This window comes from Paroedura picta, chromosome 10 (genome assembly GCF_049243985.1).
Source record: "Paroedura picta isolate Pp20150507F chromosome 10, Ppicta_v3.0, whole genome shotgun sequence".
Classification (NCBI taxonomy): Eukaryota; Metazoa; Chordata; class Lepidosauria; order Squamata; family Gekkonidae; genus Paroedura; species Paroedura picta.
The window spans coordinates 82,284,151-82,300,455 of NC_135378.1; the positions used below are offsets into that span (position 1 = coordinate 82,284,151).

Sequence of the window (16,305 nt, forward strand, 5' to 3'; positions counted from 1 at the left end):
CCAGTGATTCCTAGAGCTACGTCACTTCTGTTACCGCGGGTGATGTAACACTGCAGCTGATGTCACAGTCCTCCCCATATCCCCGCCCACAACCTTCCTGCCAGTTGTCCGGCACCACCTGACAACCCTGTACTTAGTCCAGGGGGGTTACAAACTTGCTAAGCCTTGTGGGTATTTTTGGAGTTTGGAGAACATTGAGTTGGTGCCACCAACAAACTGCTGTCTTGAGCAACACAGTCAGTTTCCAAATGGCTGCCATAATCTGGTCTGCCAGATTAGAAGTCCGCGCTCCTAACCAAGCTGGTTTATGACCCACAGCTTTATTGTTTGGCATCTTAGAGGGCCAGCGAGGCCCGCATAAGGTGACATTTAACTTGATAGCTCAGCCTCGCTATTAATAAAACACAGCATAACCTCAGCAATAAAAGCCATCCCTTCTGCTCCTCGGCCTTCCCAGAAATAGAAGACAAACCCTATAAAGAAAAGGAGCTCTGCAGGTTTCCCCTCCGTGTCCATTACATTTAGGGCTGCCAGGTGCATGGTGGGAAATTCCTGGACATTTGGGGGAGTACAGGGACTTCAGTGATGTGCAATGCCACCAGGTTAGGGTTGCCATCTCTGGGTCGGGAAAGGCCTGGAGACTTTGGGAGAGGAGCCGGGAGTGGGTGGGAACTGTCCACACTGGGAATTTAGTGTGCCTAGCAAACGAAACCACTCCAGTCTTACCCCCTTGGGCCGGCGGCTGATGGCCCTGAGACACTTTGCCAATCCTAATGTGGCACAAAGGCCTCGGTCTCCACCCAGGGCAGCAAGAGGCCCCGTGGTGCTGGCGATAAACAGAGGCTGGCGCACAGCGTCCGTCTCACTATCGAACCGGGCCACTGCCTCGTCAGCAGGGAGTTATTGATGCAAATTTAAAAAGATCACAAGTCCTGTTTAAGAGGGCCGTGACTTGATTGTTGGAGGAGTTTTTCACTGAGCAGGTGATGAGGTTTGAATACCCCGTTTAGGCTAATGCGATTCAAGGAGCCGTGGCTACATTCTGAAGGCAGATTCAGGTGGGCCACAATGTTGGTCTAGGGCAGGGGTAGTCAAACTGCGGCCCTCCAGATGTCCATGGACTACAATTCCCAGGAGCCCCTGCCAGCATTCGCTGGCAGGGGGCTCCTGGGAATTGTAGTCCATGGAAATCTGGAGGGCCGCAGTTTGACTACCCCTGGTCTAGGGACACCGAAGAAGAAGGAAAGTTGGTTTTTATACCCCACTTTTCACAGCCTGAAGGAATCTCAACCCCGTTTACAGTTGCCTTCCCTTCCTCTCCTCACAACAGACCCCCAGTGAGATAGGTGGGGCTGAGAGACCCCTGAGAGAGCTGCTCTGTGGAGAACAGCTGTAACAGGACTGTGACTAGCTCCAGGTCCCTCAGCTGGCTGCATGTGGAGGAGTGGGAAATCAACCCCAGCTCTCCAGATTAGGAACCTTAACCACTAGACCAGGAGTTATTGGACGGAAAACACAATGACTTAGATCACTCATAGTTCTGCTGGTGGATGGAAATGCAGTTGTGGAGAACAACTTTCTCACTCCCCCCCCCCCTGTGGTGGGGGCCTAAGGCCACCATCCCCTGGGTGGGGTCCCCTGGAATTGCCACTCATCTTCAGACTACGGCGATCACTCCTGCTGAAGAAAATGGCTGGTCTGTGAGTGGACTTTCTAGGTTTGTCCCCCACTGAACTTCCTGCCCCCTCCAGGTTCCACCCCCAAATTTCCAGGAGTTTCCCAACCTGGTTTTGGTCACCCTTCCCTCCCTGCCCCATCAATGGCTGAGATGAACTTGCATGAAACGCCCCCGAAATCTTGTCCTTGGAGGTTTCAAGGGGGCGTTTTGGGACGGGGGAAGAGAAAGTTGGGCTTCTGCAAGCCTCTATTCTTCCTCCTGCTGCATTTCTCCAAGGGATCTAAGCTGCTGAGCGGAGGCGTTCAGATTTTACCCCGTCTCCCTGCCTGAAAAAAGCCATTTCCCCCATGCTCCGTTGCAAAGCTGCCAACTCAGAAGTCCAAGAGGTAGTTTTCTATAAGCTTCGGAACAGTGCGTGCCTCCCGAAGATCTCCAAAGGCCTTTCTGCTTCAGAAGGGCAGCTGGAGCTCCGTTTTCACTTGGCTGGCCACCGTTTCGTTGTTTGTTTTCCCTACGGGCTGACATTTATCTGATCCCTCCAGCTTAATCTGCAAGAAGAAATCGGCCGTTTGGAACCTGCTCAAAGCATCAAGGTTTTCGCTAGATCGGAGGGACTCTGGGGTTTGCGAAAAAATTGCTACTCGTAACGAAGGAACTAGAAAACTGGGCTATTTTTTTTGCAGTCAACGGGATTAGTCCTTCTTCTATCTCCCCTTCCTGCCTTTGACACCAAGGACTACATCGGTAAACCACAAATAAGACTTACTTCCGGTGGGGGGGGGGAACGGGGTGAGTGGGTAGGTTCGTGGGACGTGTGTACTCAAATAAAGCATTCCCTCTCTGCTGCCATTGAGCTGTTTACAATAGGCATTGCATCCTTGGGTCCGTTGCAACCATTCTTTACAACAAGCCTCCCAGCTTCTGAATGGGATATAAAGACTCGGGGCATTTCCGCACCCATTGAATGTAGTGATATGCTTACCTTACGTGGTTGTTATATTCCAGCCCCTCCATATGATGTCACCAACATGCAGTGTCTGGGCAGTAACCGGCTGGCTACATCTTCCATTTTTAAAGTGCCATTTGAGGGAATCACATAGATAGGGTTCCCCAACCTATTAGTGCGAGCTACCGGAGAGCAACCAGCCGGCAACCAGCAGAGGGAAAGTATGGAGGCTCAAACGTGCTAAAAGCACTTTTGTGGTCCCACCCCTCACACGCATCTCCCTCTCCTTGTTCCCAGGGATGGGAATTTCTTTTTGAAAATGGCTAACATCCTGGAGCAACGAATAGGTGGACATGTGCAGGCGATGCCAGAAATAATGTCCCCCAAAAGGAGTAACACAAAGCATACCTCTCTACAGTCCCCCTCCCCTCAAAATCTGGAATGAGATTAATTTTTAGAAGTATCAAGACTTAGGATTCCATAAGGGGTGGTGTTAAAAAAGCACTATGCATCTATAACTATATACATAGGCATTTCAACGAAGAAGTATGCATTAAAAAAAAAATTAGCAGGCATCGCGGGACCTTTAAAACATGGAGAAAGGGGATTGGTTGCCTGCATTGATTGATAGGCGCAACATGCATAAGGCATGTTGCTCTCTTCCAACATTTCCAGCAGCGGTTGTAGAGGGTGAGATGCACAAAAAGGCGCAGACAAAGACGAGACAGAAGGAAAGGTGAGGAGGGCTCAGAACTGCGAAAAACTTTAGTACTTTGCCATTCAGCTGGCATAATGCTTTTTAAACTGATGTCTGGAAATTCAGATTCAGATTCATTTTATTAGTCAGCCATTGGCCATTTCCAACAAATTGACTGTTCAGTACAAAAATCTGTTAAAATTAAGACATCAAACTGATAAGATCACATAGAATCATAGAACCATAGAGTTGGAAGGGGCCATACAGGCCATCTAGTCCAACACCCTGCTCAACGCAGGATCAGCCCTAAGCATCCCAAAGCATCCTAAATCACAAAGAGTTTAAAAGTTGCTGATTGAGTTCCTACATGGTAATAAAAAGTTGCACGGATAAAAAGGAACCCATCATGATTAGGGTTTTAATCCTAATTGCACAATTTGGACCTGATTTTCCTAGCAGCGAGATGTGTAGAAATTGCCCCAGGTCTCCACTCCACTCTGACAGAGCTTTGATTATATTGTAGGGCAAATGACATAGCAATTATGGAAGCCAACCACCAGTTAGGGATACACGGTAAAGGAAGTACAACAGGAAAATTGATCTGCGTAGTGCCCTTCCTCCCATGCTAAATGAAATAAGGTCCTTGGTATCAAACCTCATTCTTGTTTATTTTTGCCTGGAGATTTTAGATGCAACAGAAAAGATGAAACCCAACGCTTGAAGCTCATGCTGAGAACAGTGTAGAAAATCATGCAGATGTTTCGGTCCTAGAACTTCTTCAGTGTGAGACTGTTATCCAGTTTTCTAAAATTAAGAACATAAATAAAGAAAAATGGTAGCCAGAGATTGAAGATTTAAAATTTGAAATTTGAAATTCCAAATTCCTTAAAGGTGTGCATCCGGAATTAAGATCTCCTGGAATAATGGCTGAACTGTGGATGTCCGAGGTCAGTTCCCAAGAGAAAATGGTTGCTTTGCAGCAGGGGTAGTCAAACTGCGGCCTTCCAGATGTCCATGGACTACAATTCCCAGAAGCCCCTGCCAGCGAATGCTGGCAAGGGCTCCTGGGAATTGTAGTCCATGAACATCTGGAGGGCCGCAGTTTGACTACCCCTGCTTTGGAGGGTGGACTCCAAATGTCCATTGGCCCACCTGGTGGGAGATGAGGGATGCACTTCCAGGAATGAGGAATCCTGGAAATGAACCAGCAGTGCCTACATGACCTGGAAATGATGCAGGCACCTAGGGGGCGTTGTGTGTGAACATGGTAGTGGTGGTGGAAATGCTGGCTTTTGGGCAAAAACTCCATGGTAGAGCTTCTACCATAGAGTTTCATCCCCAGACCTGATTGTTGCCCCCTGACATCACTTCTGGGTCACGTAGGCATGTCAGGTTAATTTCCAGCATCATTCCCTTTTTAGGGAGGGTTAATTTTGGGGGGAGGCGTGGCCTGTAAGTGGCGGACTCCTCACCATAACCGGGGGGTGGGGAGATCTGGCACCCTATCTATTATTCAAGGGATCCAACAGAGAAAAGGCCTACGAGGTGCCTTCTTGCCACAGACCTTCCAGATCCCAGAGCCCTGAGCTGTCCCTGAAGGTATTGCGGTTTCCTCCACCGCATCTTCCAGGTTGTGATGTGCCTCCCATGTTTTTTTGACATCTAATGACAGCTCTGTAAACCAGCCTGAGGGTGGCAAATGAAAGAATGAAGGAACCCCCCTGATGTTGATCATTTGCTGCGAATCCTTAATCACAATTGTTGAGGATGAAGACTAAAGTTTAGGTCTGCATGTGGCACAAATTTGTGCATACTCATGCCCACTGATGCCTCCGTGTTTCTGGGAATTGAATGTGATGCTGGATTGTGGCCAGCTCACCCTGTTGAGAACGTTTTTTCTGATTCCACCACCCTGAGAAAGTGAAAGAGTGTAGAGGGATTATCCAGAAGCGCTGAATTTTGGATTTTTGCACTTTCCCACCAAAGCCAGTCTTTCTAATCCACACATTTGAATGACTGAAATGTTAAACTTCTTATGGGAGGTGCTGGCAGGGAGTCAAATGTGTGTGGATTTCAACACATAATGTACAAACAGCGTTCAGTGTGAACCAGGTCATAACTTGGTTTGCCCAGTGGGTACTAAATGGTCTTGTCCCTTTAAGAGAAGCTGAACATGTAGAAATGCGGTAAACAACTTCATCTAGTAAATACCAGCTCATTAAGATTCTTAAAGGGACAGGACAATGTTTCCCTCTAGGCACCTGGGAAACTGGTAGTTTGCTCAAAAGAATCATGTTAAACGATTGTGCCCAACAGCAAAGCTAAGAAAAGCCTGTTTCATATTTTTGACCAACTCTGGTTCTTCTCTTTAGAAGAAGAAGAAGAAGAGTTGGTTCTTATATGCCGCTTTTCCCCTACCCGAAGGAAGCTCAAAGCGGCTTACAGTCGCCTTCCCTTTCCTCTCCCCACCTGTGAGGTAGATGAGGCTGAGAGAGCCCTGATATCACTGCTCGGTCAGAACAGTTTTATCAGTGCCGTGGCGAGCCCAAGGTCAGCCAGCTGGCTGCATGTGGGGGAGTGCAGAATCGAACCGGCATGCCAGATTAGAAGTCCGCACTCCTAACCACTACACCAAACTGGAAAGGCTCCAGAGCCCTGGTTGGAAATCCCTGCTCTATGTGAAGGCAATCTCAAACAAAAGGCTCCCTGGCTGCCATAGGCCTTTTATTAATGTTTAGAACTGCCTCAGTCTTAGCTTTCTGACCACAGACTCTTTTTGTAGACACTGGTGGAGATCTCCTTCGTTGTCCCTCTTGCATTGCTCATTTGTCTCCTAGAACTGCTAATACCCCCCATTGTAAATTCAGAAGACAGGTCTATTTTAGGGAGCACCTCCCCCATCCTTTGCCCTAGCTCAGGGGTACTCAAACTGGGGCCCTCCAGATATCCATGGACTACGATTCCCAGAAGCCCCTGCCAGCAAATGCTGGCAGGGGCTTCTGGGAATCGTAGTCCATGGGCATCTGGAGGGCCGCAGTTTGACTACCCCTGCCCTAGCTTGTAGCTCTCATTTTCTGCCATCTGTTGAATCCCCTGTGAACACTTGGACCTGCGATCTAAAGAGCTGCAATGGGCCTCAACATCGGAGCTGGAGTTTCAGCTGTGGGCCCTCCCTGGCCTCTGTAGGCCCTGCCTACGGCCCACTGGAGCTTGCCCTCCAGGCCGGTCATGAAACATCCAGGAACAAAAGGAGCATTTGCACAGCAGAGACGCTTCAAAGCAGCTTTCTCACAATTGTTCACCCAAGAAAGGAACTTTTGCCTGTGCCAGGATGGTTCAGTCCTTTTCACGGTCCCTGGCCCTCACGGGTTATTCAGAGAGAGGGTTTCCAGCTCTGGGGTGAAGAAGAAGAGTATTGGTTTTTATATCCTGTTTTTCACTGCTTGAAGGTGTCTCATGGTGGATTGCTAACGCCTTCTTTTCCTCTTCTCATGACAGGTGCCCCATAAAGTAGGTGGGGCTGAAAGAGCTCTGACAGAACTGGGCTGTGAGAACAGCTCTGTCAGGACTGTGACTCGAAGAAGAGGAAGAAGAAGAGTTGGTTCTTATATGCCACTTTTCTCAAACGGAAGGAATCGCTCACAATCGTCTTTCCTCTCCCCACAACAGACACCTTGTGAGCAAGGTGAGGCTGAGAGAACCCTGAGATTACTGAAGAAGAAGAAGAAGAAGAAGAAGAAGAAGAATTGGTTCTTATATGCCGCTTACATTCGCCTTGCCTTTCCTCTCCCCACAACAGACACCCTGTGGGGTGGGTGGGGCTGAGAGAGCCCTGATATTCCTGCTTGGTCAGAACAGCTTTCTCAGTGCTGTAGTGAGCCCAAGGTTGCCCAGCTGGCTGCATGTGGAGGAGGCATGGGGAATCAAATCCGGCTTACCAGATTAGAAGCCACTGGTCTTAACCACGACCCCAAGCTTGGAAAATACCTAGAGACCTTGGGACAGGACTGGACTGGGAAGGACCTCAGTGCAGCATAATGCTATGGAGTCCATCTTCTCCAGGGGAACTGATCTATGTCACCTGCAGGTAAGCTATAATTCCAGCATATCCCCAGGTCCCATTTGTGCGCTCTCTCTCTGTCTCTCTTAGTATATGCTAATGAATGGGATGTCACCTTAACGAAATCAGCTATGTCAAATAAAATGATATTGAATTAAATATTTATGATGTGGTGTACCTGGTGGCAAAAGTTCAAACCAGAGGGCCTGAATAGCAGTCTGCATTCACGCTCAACACAAGCATCGCATAAGTGGTCATAAATTTGCATACAAAGTTGATGAAAGATAAAACATGCTAGATCAGTCCCAACCAGGAGTTGCTCTCTCGTATATTGGGTGATGAACTGGAATTGGTTCAAGCAGGTGAAATCTGGGCCTGTGATGCTCGGCATTCTTGGGGTTTGGGGGGTAGCTGTGGGAGGGTTTTTTGGAGTTCTGGCCCTACTGGTGGACCTCTTGTTGGACCCTGGGTTTGGTCGCTGTGTAACACAGAGTGTTAGACTGAATGGTCCCCTAGCCTGATCCAATGTGGATTCTCTTATGTGCTTGTGTCTGGGGCAGAGATGGCCCCTGGTTTTGGCCACTACATGAAGCAGATGGGCCACTGGTCTGATCCAACATGGCTTCTCTTGTGTTCTTACATGAAGTGATTTATGTAGTCTGGAGGACAGTTCTGGCGGATCTCCATCCCTCACCTGGAGGCTGGCAGCACTAAGACACTGGTGATATCTGCATTGCAGAATTCAAGAAGGAGGTTCCCCTACCCAGCTTTTACGATATTAGGAAGGTAGGCCAGCTTTAGAAACCACAAGCATTAGATTCTCCTGCCTGGGTCTAAACCTTGAGCCCCTGCTACTTGACTGGAAGAACCTGCACTTTCATCTTGTGTAATTGTAATACTGCAGGAAATGCCTGGAATGGGAGGGTCAGGGGATCCGGTCCTGGCTGGCATGATTCTCAACTTTCCCTTTGCTCCAGACAGGAACAGAAATCGAATGAGAAGTTTTGTTTGCAAAAGGCAGTGCAACACTCCCACCTGCAGGCTGAAACAGGAAACATGGCAGGTCAGAGACCTCTTTTAGACACCTGAGGTTTTATTACCAGACTAGATACTTAGACAATGTAGTGGCTGATTCACAGTGAGATGACGCTGTGGGTCTCGGATAACTTCTTTGAGCTAGAAGGGGCCATACAGGCCATCTAGTCCAGGGGTAGTCAACCTGTGGTCCTCCAGATGTTCATGGGCTACAATTCCCATGAGCCCCTGCCAGCAAGTGCTGGCAGGGGCTCATGGGAATTGTAGCCCATGAACATCTGGAGGACCACAGGTTGACTACCCGTGATCTAGTCCAACCCATAGAAACATAGAATCATAGAGTTGGAAGGATCCATACAGGCCATCTAGTCCAATGCATAGAATCATCGAATCGTAGCATTGGAAGAGGCCATACCGACCAGAGAAGAGGAGCAGAGGTGTTACCATGGCCTGCCTCTGCGGAGCAACCCTGGACTTTCTTAGTGGTTTCTGACCCTAGTGGCCCTGCTTAGCTTCAGAAGCTCTAATAAACTCAAGGTGAGCTGGGCTATTGTGGTTTAGAAACCCACCTTAAACTATGGTTTCTGATTATAACTTGTAGCGCCACTGAAAGCCTGTGCCCAAAGGGAATATTAATAATAATAATAATAATAATAATAATAATAATAATAATAATAATAATAATAATAATTGATGGTTCTTTTGCCCCGTCTTTCACTACCTGAAGGAGTCTCAAATTGGCTTGCAATCACCTTCCCTTCCTCTCCTCACAACAGAAACCCTGGGAGGGAGGTGAGGCTGAGAAAGCCCAGATAGGACTGCTGCGTGAGAACAGCTCTAACAGGACTGTGACTAGCTCAAGATCCCCCAGCTGGCAGCATGGAGAGGAGCAAGATTACAAGCCACCACTTTCAACCACTACATCAAGCACACCTTACGAATCTGTCTTTGGGCTCAAATAGATCCCAAATAGATCCCAAAGAAATCATCAAAGACCGTGGGGGGGGGGGCTACCTCACACATGACTCCAACTGCAAAGAAGAATAAAACAAACTTTCAATCCGTTATTAAGTATTTCCCGTAATGGAACCTACCATCAGCAAAGAAAACCCTTGAACGTTATGGAAATATAATCTTCATTCCCATCTATATGTTAATTCCACTTTGCCTTTCAACCCAATTGGAGGTACAAAATGACTGCACCTCTGGCAGGGCACGTCCTGCAATTCACCCAAAAAACTACAAAGGACTGAAATATCAGAGAGCAATTGACTTCATCAAGATTGGGATATTTCTGGGAAATGTAGTTATAATATACTGAAAAGAAAGTTCATCTGTTCCCCACTTTAATTCCCTGGATAATTTTGACCCCACTCTTTGGGTAAGACTTTAAGTTTGCCTAACAACAGGTTTCTCTGTGTTCTCATTGGCCTTGCTTGTGCCCCCTCCCCCCGTTGCTTCTGACCCTACCCACCCACGTTCTACACTTGTTTCCCTTCCTCCAGGAGTTGATTAATAGACTGATAATTGATTGCAAAGTGGCGATTGACATTTCCCTGGGCCTGCAAGAAAGGGCCCCAAGAGCCAAGCATCGACACAGTCCCTTCCGCCCATGCATTCACAATCTGCCTAAATTCTCAGAATCAGCATTTCCGTCAGATAACCATCTAGCCTCTGCTTAAAAACGTCGGGAGAAGGAGAATACATCACCTCCCGAGGAAGCCTGTTCCACTGAGGAACCGCTCTGACTGTCAGGAACTTATTTCGGTTTAGCTGAACATTCTTTTGAATTAATTTAATCCCATCAGTTCTGGTCTGACCCTCTGGGGCAACAGAAGACAACTCTGCTCCATCCTCTATGTCAGGGGTAGTCAACCTGTGGTCCTCCAGATGTTCATGGACTGCAATTCCCATGAGCCCCTGCCAGCATTTGCTGGCAGGAGCTCATGGGAATTGCAGTCCATGAACATCTGGAGGACCACAGGTTGACTACCCCTGCTCTATGTGACATCCCTTCAAGTACTTGAAGATGGCCATCATATCAGCTCTTAGTCCTCTTCTCAGACCAAGCTCCCTCAACCTTTCCTCATACGACTTGGTCTCCAAACCCCTCACCATCTTCGTAGCCCTCCAGTTTGTCTACACCTTTCTTCAGTTGTGGTGCCCAAAACTCGGAAGTCTAACCAGTGTTCAGTTTTGGGCACTACAATTCAATATTACAACGAAGAAGACAAGAGCTGTTTCTTTTTACACCCCGCTTTTCACTACCCGAAGGAGTCCCCAAGCTGAGGGAGCTCTAAGAGAACTGCTTTGTGAGAACAGCTGTAAGAGAACTGTGTCTAGCCCAAGGTCACTCAGCTGGCTGCATGTGGAGGAGCAGGGAATCAAACCCAGTTGGCAGGTTTATGTCCGGTAGATTGAAACTGTAGGTTTTTATGGTGGACATAAAGTAATATAAACCACCCTGAGCTGCAAGGGAAGCTGGTATTTAAATATAAGAAATAAATAAAATAAATAAGATCAACCAGTAAAGATTCCCCTCCCCACCTTGAAAGAACAGGAACACACAAGGGAAGAAAATGACAATTTTGTTGTGTTGTGCTGAACTCTAAAACATACAAAGTGGACAACTACCTGTTCCACAGGTCCCTGTTGGCAAGGTTAATTTGGAATAGTTGATAACAATAGCAAGCAACAAACAACTTCCAAAATGGCAATTCACAGGACTGTTTACTCTGACTGTCAGCTGCCCTCAGGGTCTCAGCCCGAGGTCTTTCCCTTCCTCTCCCCACAACAGACACCCTGCGAGGGAGGTGAGGCTGAGAGAGCTCTGCCAGGACTGCTCTGTGAGAACAGCACCCACAAGACTGTGACTGGCCCAAGGTCACCCAAGCTGGTTCCGTAGCGAGTGAAAATGGCTATCAACCAAAATGTCTCCTCCTGAACCTTAACCCCAGAACTAATCTTGAATAAAGGGAATGTGTTTTTTTTTTTTAACGCTTTATTGGAATTTTCAGTCTGCGATCTGTAGGAAGGAAGGATGATTCAGGATATCAGAACAGAGGGCCCAGGAACATGGAGGTTTGCACGCATCAATAAGTTTCCCATCTAGATAGAGATATGCTGACGGCCTCAAGCAATGGCGGCTCTGAAGAGGTGAAAAGGAGAAAGGGTTACAGTGACACAGAGAAATTAATATCAAAGTGATACACTACCCCTGATGGTGGAGGTTTTGTTTAGCTTTCTAAACAGGGAATCTGCCATTTCAGGGGATGCAGAATGACCACTTACCTGAGAGGATTAAAAAAAAATGTTTATAGATTCCTCAGTGCAGCAAGCATATGTCATGGGAACACGTGTGAGAAACTCCAGATTTAACCTGAAATTGAAGAAACATTTTGAACTGGGATCTGAATCAAAGGTTTGGGGGGCACCGTGCCCACCCCCCACCTCCTTTCCTGGTGCCTGCCAAATATTTTTAAAAGTTAGTGGTGTCAGATGGTTCTTTTGCCTAGAACAGCTTCTGATTCGTCACTGGAGGTTTGATTGATTGGTCACAGTTTTAAAATGTTGCCCTGGAAGTGGATGCCATCACAGCAATGGAAGGTTAGTTGTGGCAGCCATTTTGTTGCTGAGTCTGCCTCCTGAGGCAGCCATTTTGTGGCTGCACTCCCCATGCCAGGGGTGGCCAACGGTGGCATTCCAGACATCGATGGACTACAATGTCCATGAGCCCCTGCCAGCATGCAGGGGCTCCACATTTCTGAAGATTTGAAATTCCATTAAAATCAATATAAAACAATCACTTTTTACCAACTCTCCCCCCCAAAACCCCAAGGCAAATGGATGATTAAAAGTTATTTCCTCATTACGTATTGTTTAATATCGATGCAATGTCATGCTACATGCTGCTGCACAAAACTTAAGATTAATGAGTTGCCATCCCTGAACTACCATGACATCTTTTCTGGTACCTGATATAGGAAGTGGGAGGAGCCAGACCTTCTTTTGCTCAGAAGAGCTTTTGATTGGTCACTGGAGATTTGATTGGCAGTGCAGCTTTTTAAAAAGTTGCTTTAGCAGCAGCTACCACTCCAGAACAAGGGTCTTCACTGTGTGACTTAAGTGAAGCTGTGGTGACCATTTTGTAGCTACCATTTTGTTACTGAACCTACCATGGCTGGGTCAGAATTCCAAATGGGCCTGCAAACTCAAAAAATTTGGAGAACCCTGAACTGCTTGCATATACAGGGTTTTTAGTTCCCTAATTGCTCGTCCAGAGCTGCCCCTGTAGCGAGAGACAAAGGGCTGCTCAGCAATGTAATAAAAATAAAATGACAGGAAGGTCCAATGTAAGGTAACAAGACAAGTTGGTGTAGTGGTTAGGAGCACGGACTTCTAATCTGGCAAGCTGGGTTTGATTCCCTGCTCCTCTTCCACATGCAGCCAGCTGGGTGAACTCCTCCTCCTCCTCCTCCTCCTCCTCCTCTTCATATCAGGGCTCTCTTAGCCTCATCTCCCTCACAGGGTGTCTGTTGTGGGGAGAGGAAAGGGAAGGCCAACTTAAGCAGCTTTGAGCCTCCTTTGGGTAGAGAAAAGCGGCATATAAGAACCAACTCTTCTTCTTCAGTAATATCAGGGCTATCTCAGCCTCCCCTCCCTCACAGGTTGTTTGTTGTGGGAAGAGGAAAGGGAAGGCTATTTTAAGCCGCTTTGAGACTCCTTCAGGTAGAGAAAAGTGGCATACAAGTACCAATTCTTCTTCTTCTAAAGTAGATGGGCCCAGAAAGGTTCTTTTTAAAACTTTAAATACTTCAAGTTCCACTGTGCCTTTCCTAATGTCTGGACACATGAGATTGCTCTTTACCTTCAAGCCACAATATACCGGAGGAGCATTCAGAAGGCAGCAGGTGGAAGCAAAACTGGATCTCTGCTCCACCAGCCCGGAAACAACGTCTTCAGCAGAATTCGGAATCATCTTCCTGTAGTTCTCTCTTAGCCTGTAGTACAATGAAACACAGTCTAGTAGCAACCATGAAAAGAAAACTCACACAAAGAAAAACATGATGTCCAGATGAAATGTATCATGTCTTTTTCTCAGTGTTACATGTCTGCTTCCAAATTAGGGTAACACTATGGGCAATTCTGCACATTTTAAAAAATAGCATTCCACCAGTGAATTGGCATAGTGCTAAAAATTATCGTGCCTCCGGCCATTCCTCACCTCCTGGCTCTCTTGCTTTTGTCTGTCTCCTTCTCATGCTCCTTGCACTCTGCATGCCTGCTTGACATAGTGGAAGAGAGGAATGCACTTTACAAGCGACTCTCTTCCACCTGTCAATCAAGCCAGGCAGCCAATCCCCTACCCCCGTATTCTATAATGGGAATTTCAGCATTCCCAACTTTCCCTGGATCTGTGGGGGGTTCAGTTTGATGTAGAGCCTCCAAACATTCAGGGTAGCTCAGAGAGGCTCTTCCCTGACTCCCCTCCAAATTCTATAATGATTGGTCCAAGGGGTCCACTTCTAGGGGCTCCTGATGGAAGGATGGGGCAACTACTTCGGGAGCCTCTAGACACAGACCCCCTAGACTAAACATTCTGAAATTTGGAGTCAGGAAAGAACCTCCCGGAAATACCCTGAAAGTTTTGAAGCTCTACATCAAACCACACCCCCAGCAGATGCCATGGCAATTAGGCTGAATTTTTTTTTTGCTTTGCCTGCATGATTCAATGCATATTTGTTCCTCCAGGCAGTCTGCTTAAAAAAACCCATCCACAGGAGAAGGGAGAGGAATGCCAATGCAAGGGTGGGACATTGGAGGTGAAGCTAGTGATTCACACATTTCTTTGGAGTGTGGCTTGCTGGTTGCTCTCCTCTAACTCAAGCTTTTTAGGCTGGGGAATCCACTTTTTGGAATTCCCCAGCTAGTGCTTTAAAATGGAGGATGTAGCTGCTGGTTTAGTGCTTGGAGGATGGATGTTGGCAACATCATGTAAAAAGCCAAAAATATGGTATCTGCATAAGGTAAGTTTATCTCTACATTTAACAGGCGCGGAATGGCCCTATGAATTCATGCCCTGCAAAATGCCCTATCACTGACAATCTTGCTCAGCTCTTGCAAACGGAAGTCCTTTGGATACCTTCCCTCAATGTGGCCAGTGCAAATTTGCTTCTTCAGATGCAGGCCTGAATTGTCCCCTCACTTCCCCATAGCAAAGGAATCTCCAGAAAACTGGATTTCATCTTTTCAAGCGGGTTCTAACGGGGTCTAATGCACGCGATCAGGTTTTTCCTCGCACTAGTCATTTTGAGTCGATTGGGAATATCCCTTTCCTCATTGCCATCCTCCATCCCCCTCCCTCCCTTTCTCCAAAGAGCAAGCTAAAAGAATAAAATTATTATGATTATTAATAATAAACACAGAGAATGGGATCCCACCAATATGATATCATGCTATGATGTAAGGTCCGAAAAGAGCAACGTTCAGGTTATCTATGCATGAATAACTTTGATACATGCTGTACCCACACAGAAAAAAATCCATGCATTGCCCTCTTCACATGAAATAGCAACAGCACATAACTGGAGCATGATCTGCTCATTTGCATGTTGCTCGGTTAAACTAGGAGTAAGGGCTGATCCTGCGTTGAGCAGGAGGTTGGACTAGATGGCCTCTATGACCCCATCCAACTCTATGATTCTATGATTCTAACGGAGGAAAAAGGATAATTTAAGAATATATTTTGATTTATAAACATCCAACCACTGTCCTGTATTCAAAGACCCGCCCCTCCCCCCCTCCAGTCTGGAATGTAACACTTACTTTTCCTTGAATTCTGTGAATTGAAGATTTGTGTATTGTGAACACAGTTCATTTCCTTTTTCAAGCAAATCAAATATTTGTTCCCTCGCTTTTGGTCTCTGGAGTTCAGACACAAAAGCACAAAGCATCATTAAGGACCAGCTCGTTATGCAGAACCAATTAATTAATTAATTACAAGATAAGAAATCATGCACTTCTGGGGGAGGACAGAAAAGGGGAGCCCCCAGGCACCTTGTTCCAATGGGGACCCAAGACGTCCAGGGACCTTCCCTGCAATATTATGGCCACTGTGATATGGTGAACTCAGGCCAGGTGTAGTGGTTAAAATGTCAGACGCGGATTTAGGAAAACCTACTCTAGGATTCGAGGAGTCTAGTTCAGCCGTGGAATGGGCTGCCTAAGGAGGTGGGGAGCTCCCTCTCACTGGCAATCTTCAAACAATGGCTGGACAGATCCTTCTCCTGGATGCTTGAGGCTCATCATGCACTGAATAGGGGGTGGGATTGGATGGCCTGGATGGCCCCTTCCCACTTTAGGATTCTAGGAGGCTAGTTCAGCAGTGGAATAGGCTTCCTCAGGAGGTGGGGAGATCCCCCTCACTGGCGGTCTTCAAGCAGCGGCTGGACAGATCCTTATCCTGGGTGCTTGAGGCTGATCCTGCACTGAGCAGGGGGTGGGACTAGATGGCCTGTGTGGCCCCTTCCCACTCTAGGATTCTATAGTTCTATGATTCTATCTATTATGTGGCTTTTGTATATAATTTGGGATTGGTTGTGGGTTTCTCTGGTTCAGTTTTGGTTCTTGTACTACCATGCTGGGGTCACAATAAAGAGCTCAAATGAATTCCCAGTGCCCTGGTCTCTGAATCCACAGATCTGACATTACCTTAAGAGCAAAACAAGCTGTGGGGTCACTGTCACTGCAACAGCTACTGACGATATTTTCGGAAGACTCATATATGGCTGTGAAAAGTGCTTCCGGAGCGTGTGTGTACCTCCGAGCGATCTCAAAAAAATAGCTGCAAGTCAAAAATCAAAAATAGCCAATATTTCAGACTTTGGATC

At 47.0% G+C, this 16,305-nt stretch overlaps 1 protein-coding gene across 2 annotated transcripts in view; it reads right to left on the reverse strand.

Annotated features, from left to right (window-relative positions):
* Window positions 1–3,442: 3,442 nt before the first annotated feature.
* Window positions 3,443–16,305, reverse strand: part of LOC143819476 (vitamin D-binding protein-like) — a 28,226-nt gene continuing 15,363 nt past the window's right edge. Inside the window, exons 9-13 of one of the 2 annotated variants that reach the window (XM_077301162.1) lie at window positions 16,127–16,259; window positions 15,242–15,339; window positions 13,284–13,416; window positions 11,708–11,795; window positions 10,992–11,564 (exon numbers count right to left, since the gene is read on the reverse strand). In XM_077301162.1, the coding sequence (XP_077157277.1) occupies window positions 11,742–11,795; window positions 13,284–13,416; window positions 15,242–15,339; window positions 16,127–16,259 (418 nt within the window). In that variant the 3' untranslated portion in view covers window positions 10,992–11,564; window positions 11,708–11,741. Of the gene's footprint in view, window positions 4,126–10,991; window positions 11,565–11,707; window positions 11,796–13,283; window positions 13,417–15,241; window positions 15,340–16,126; window positions 16,260–16,305 lie in introns of those variants that run through there. The other variant, XM_077301163.1, reaches the window with a different exon arrangement.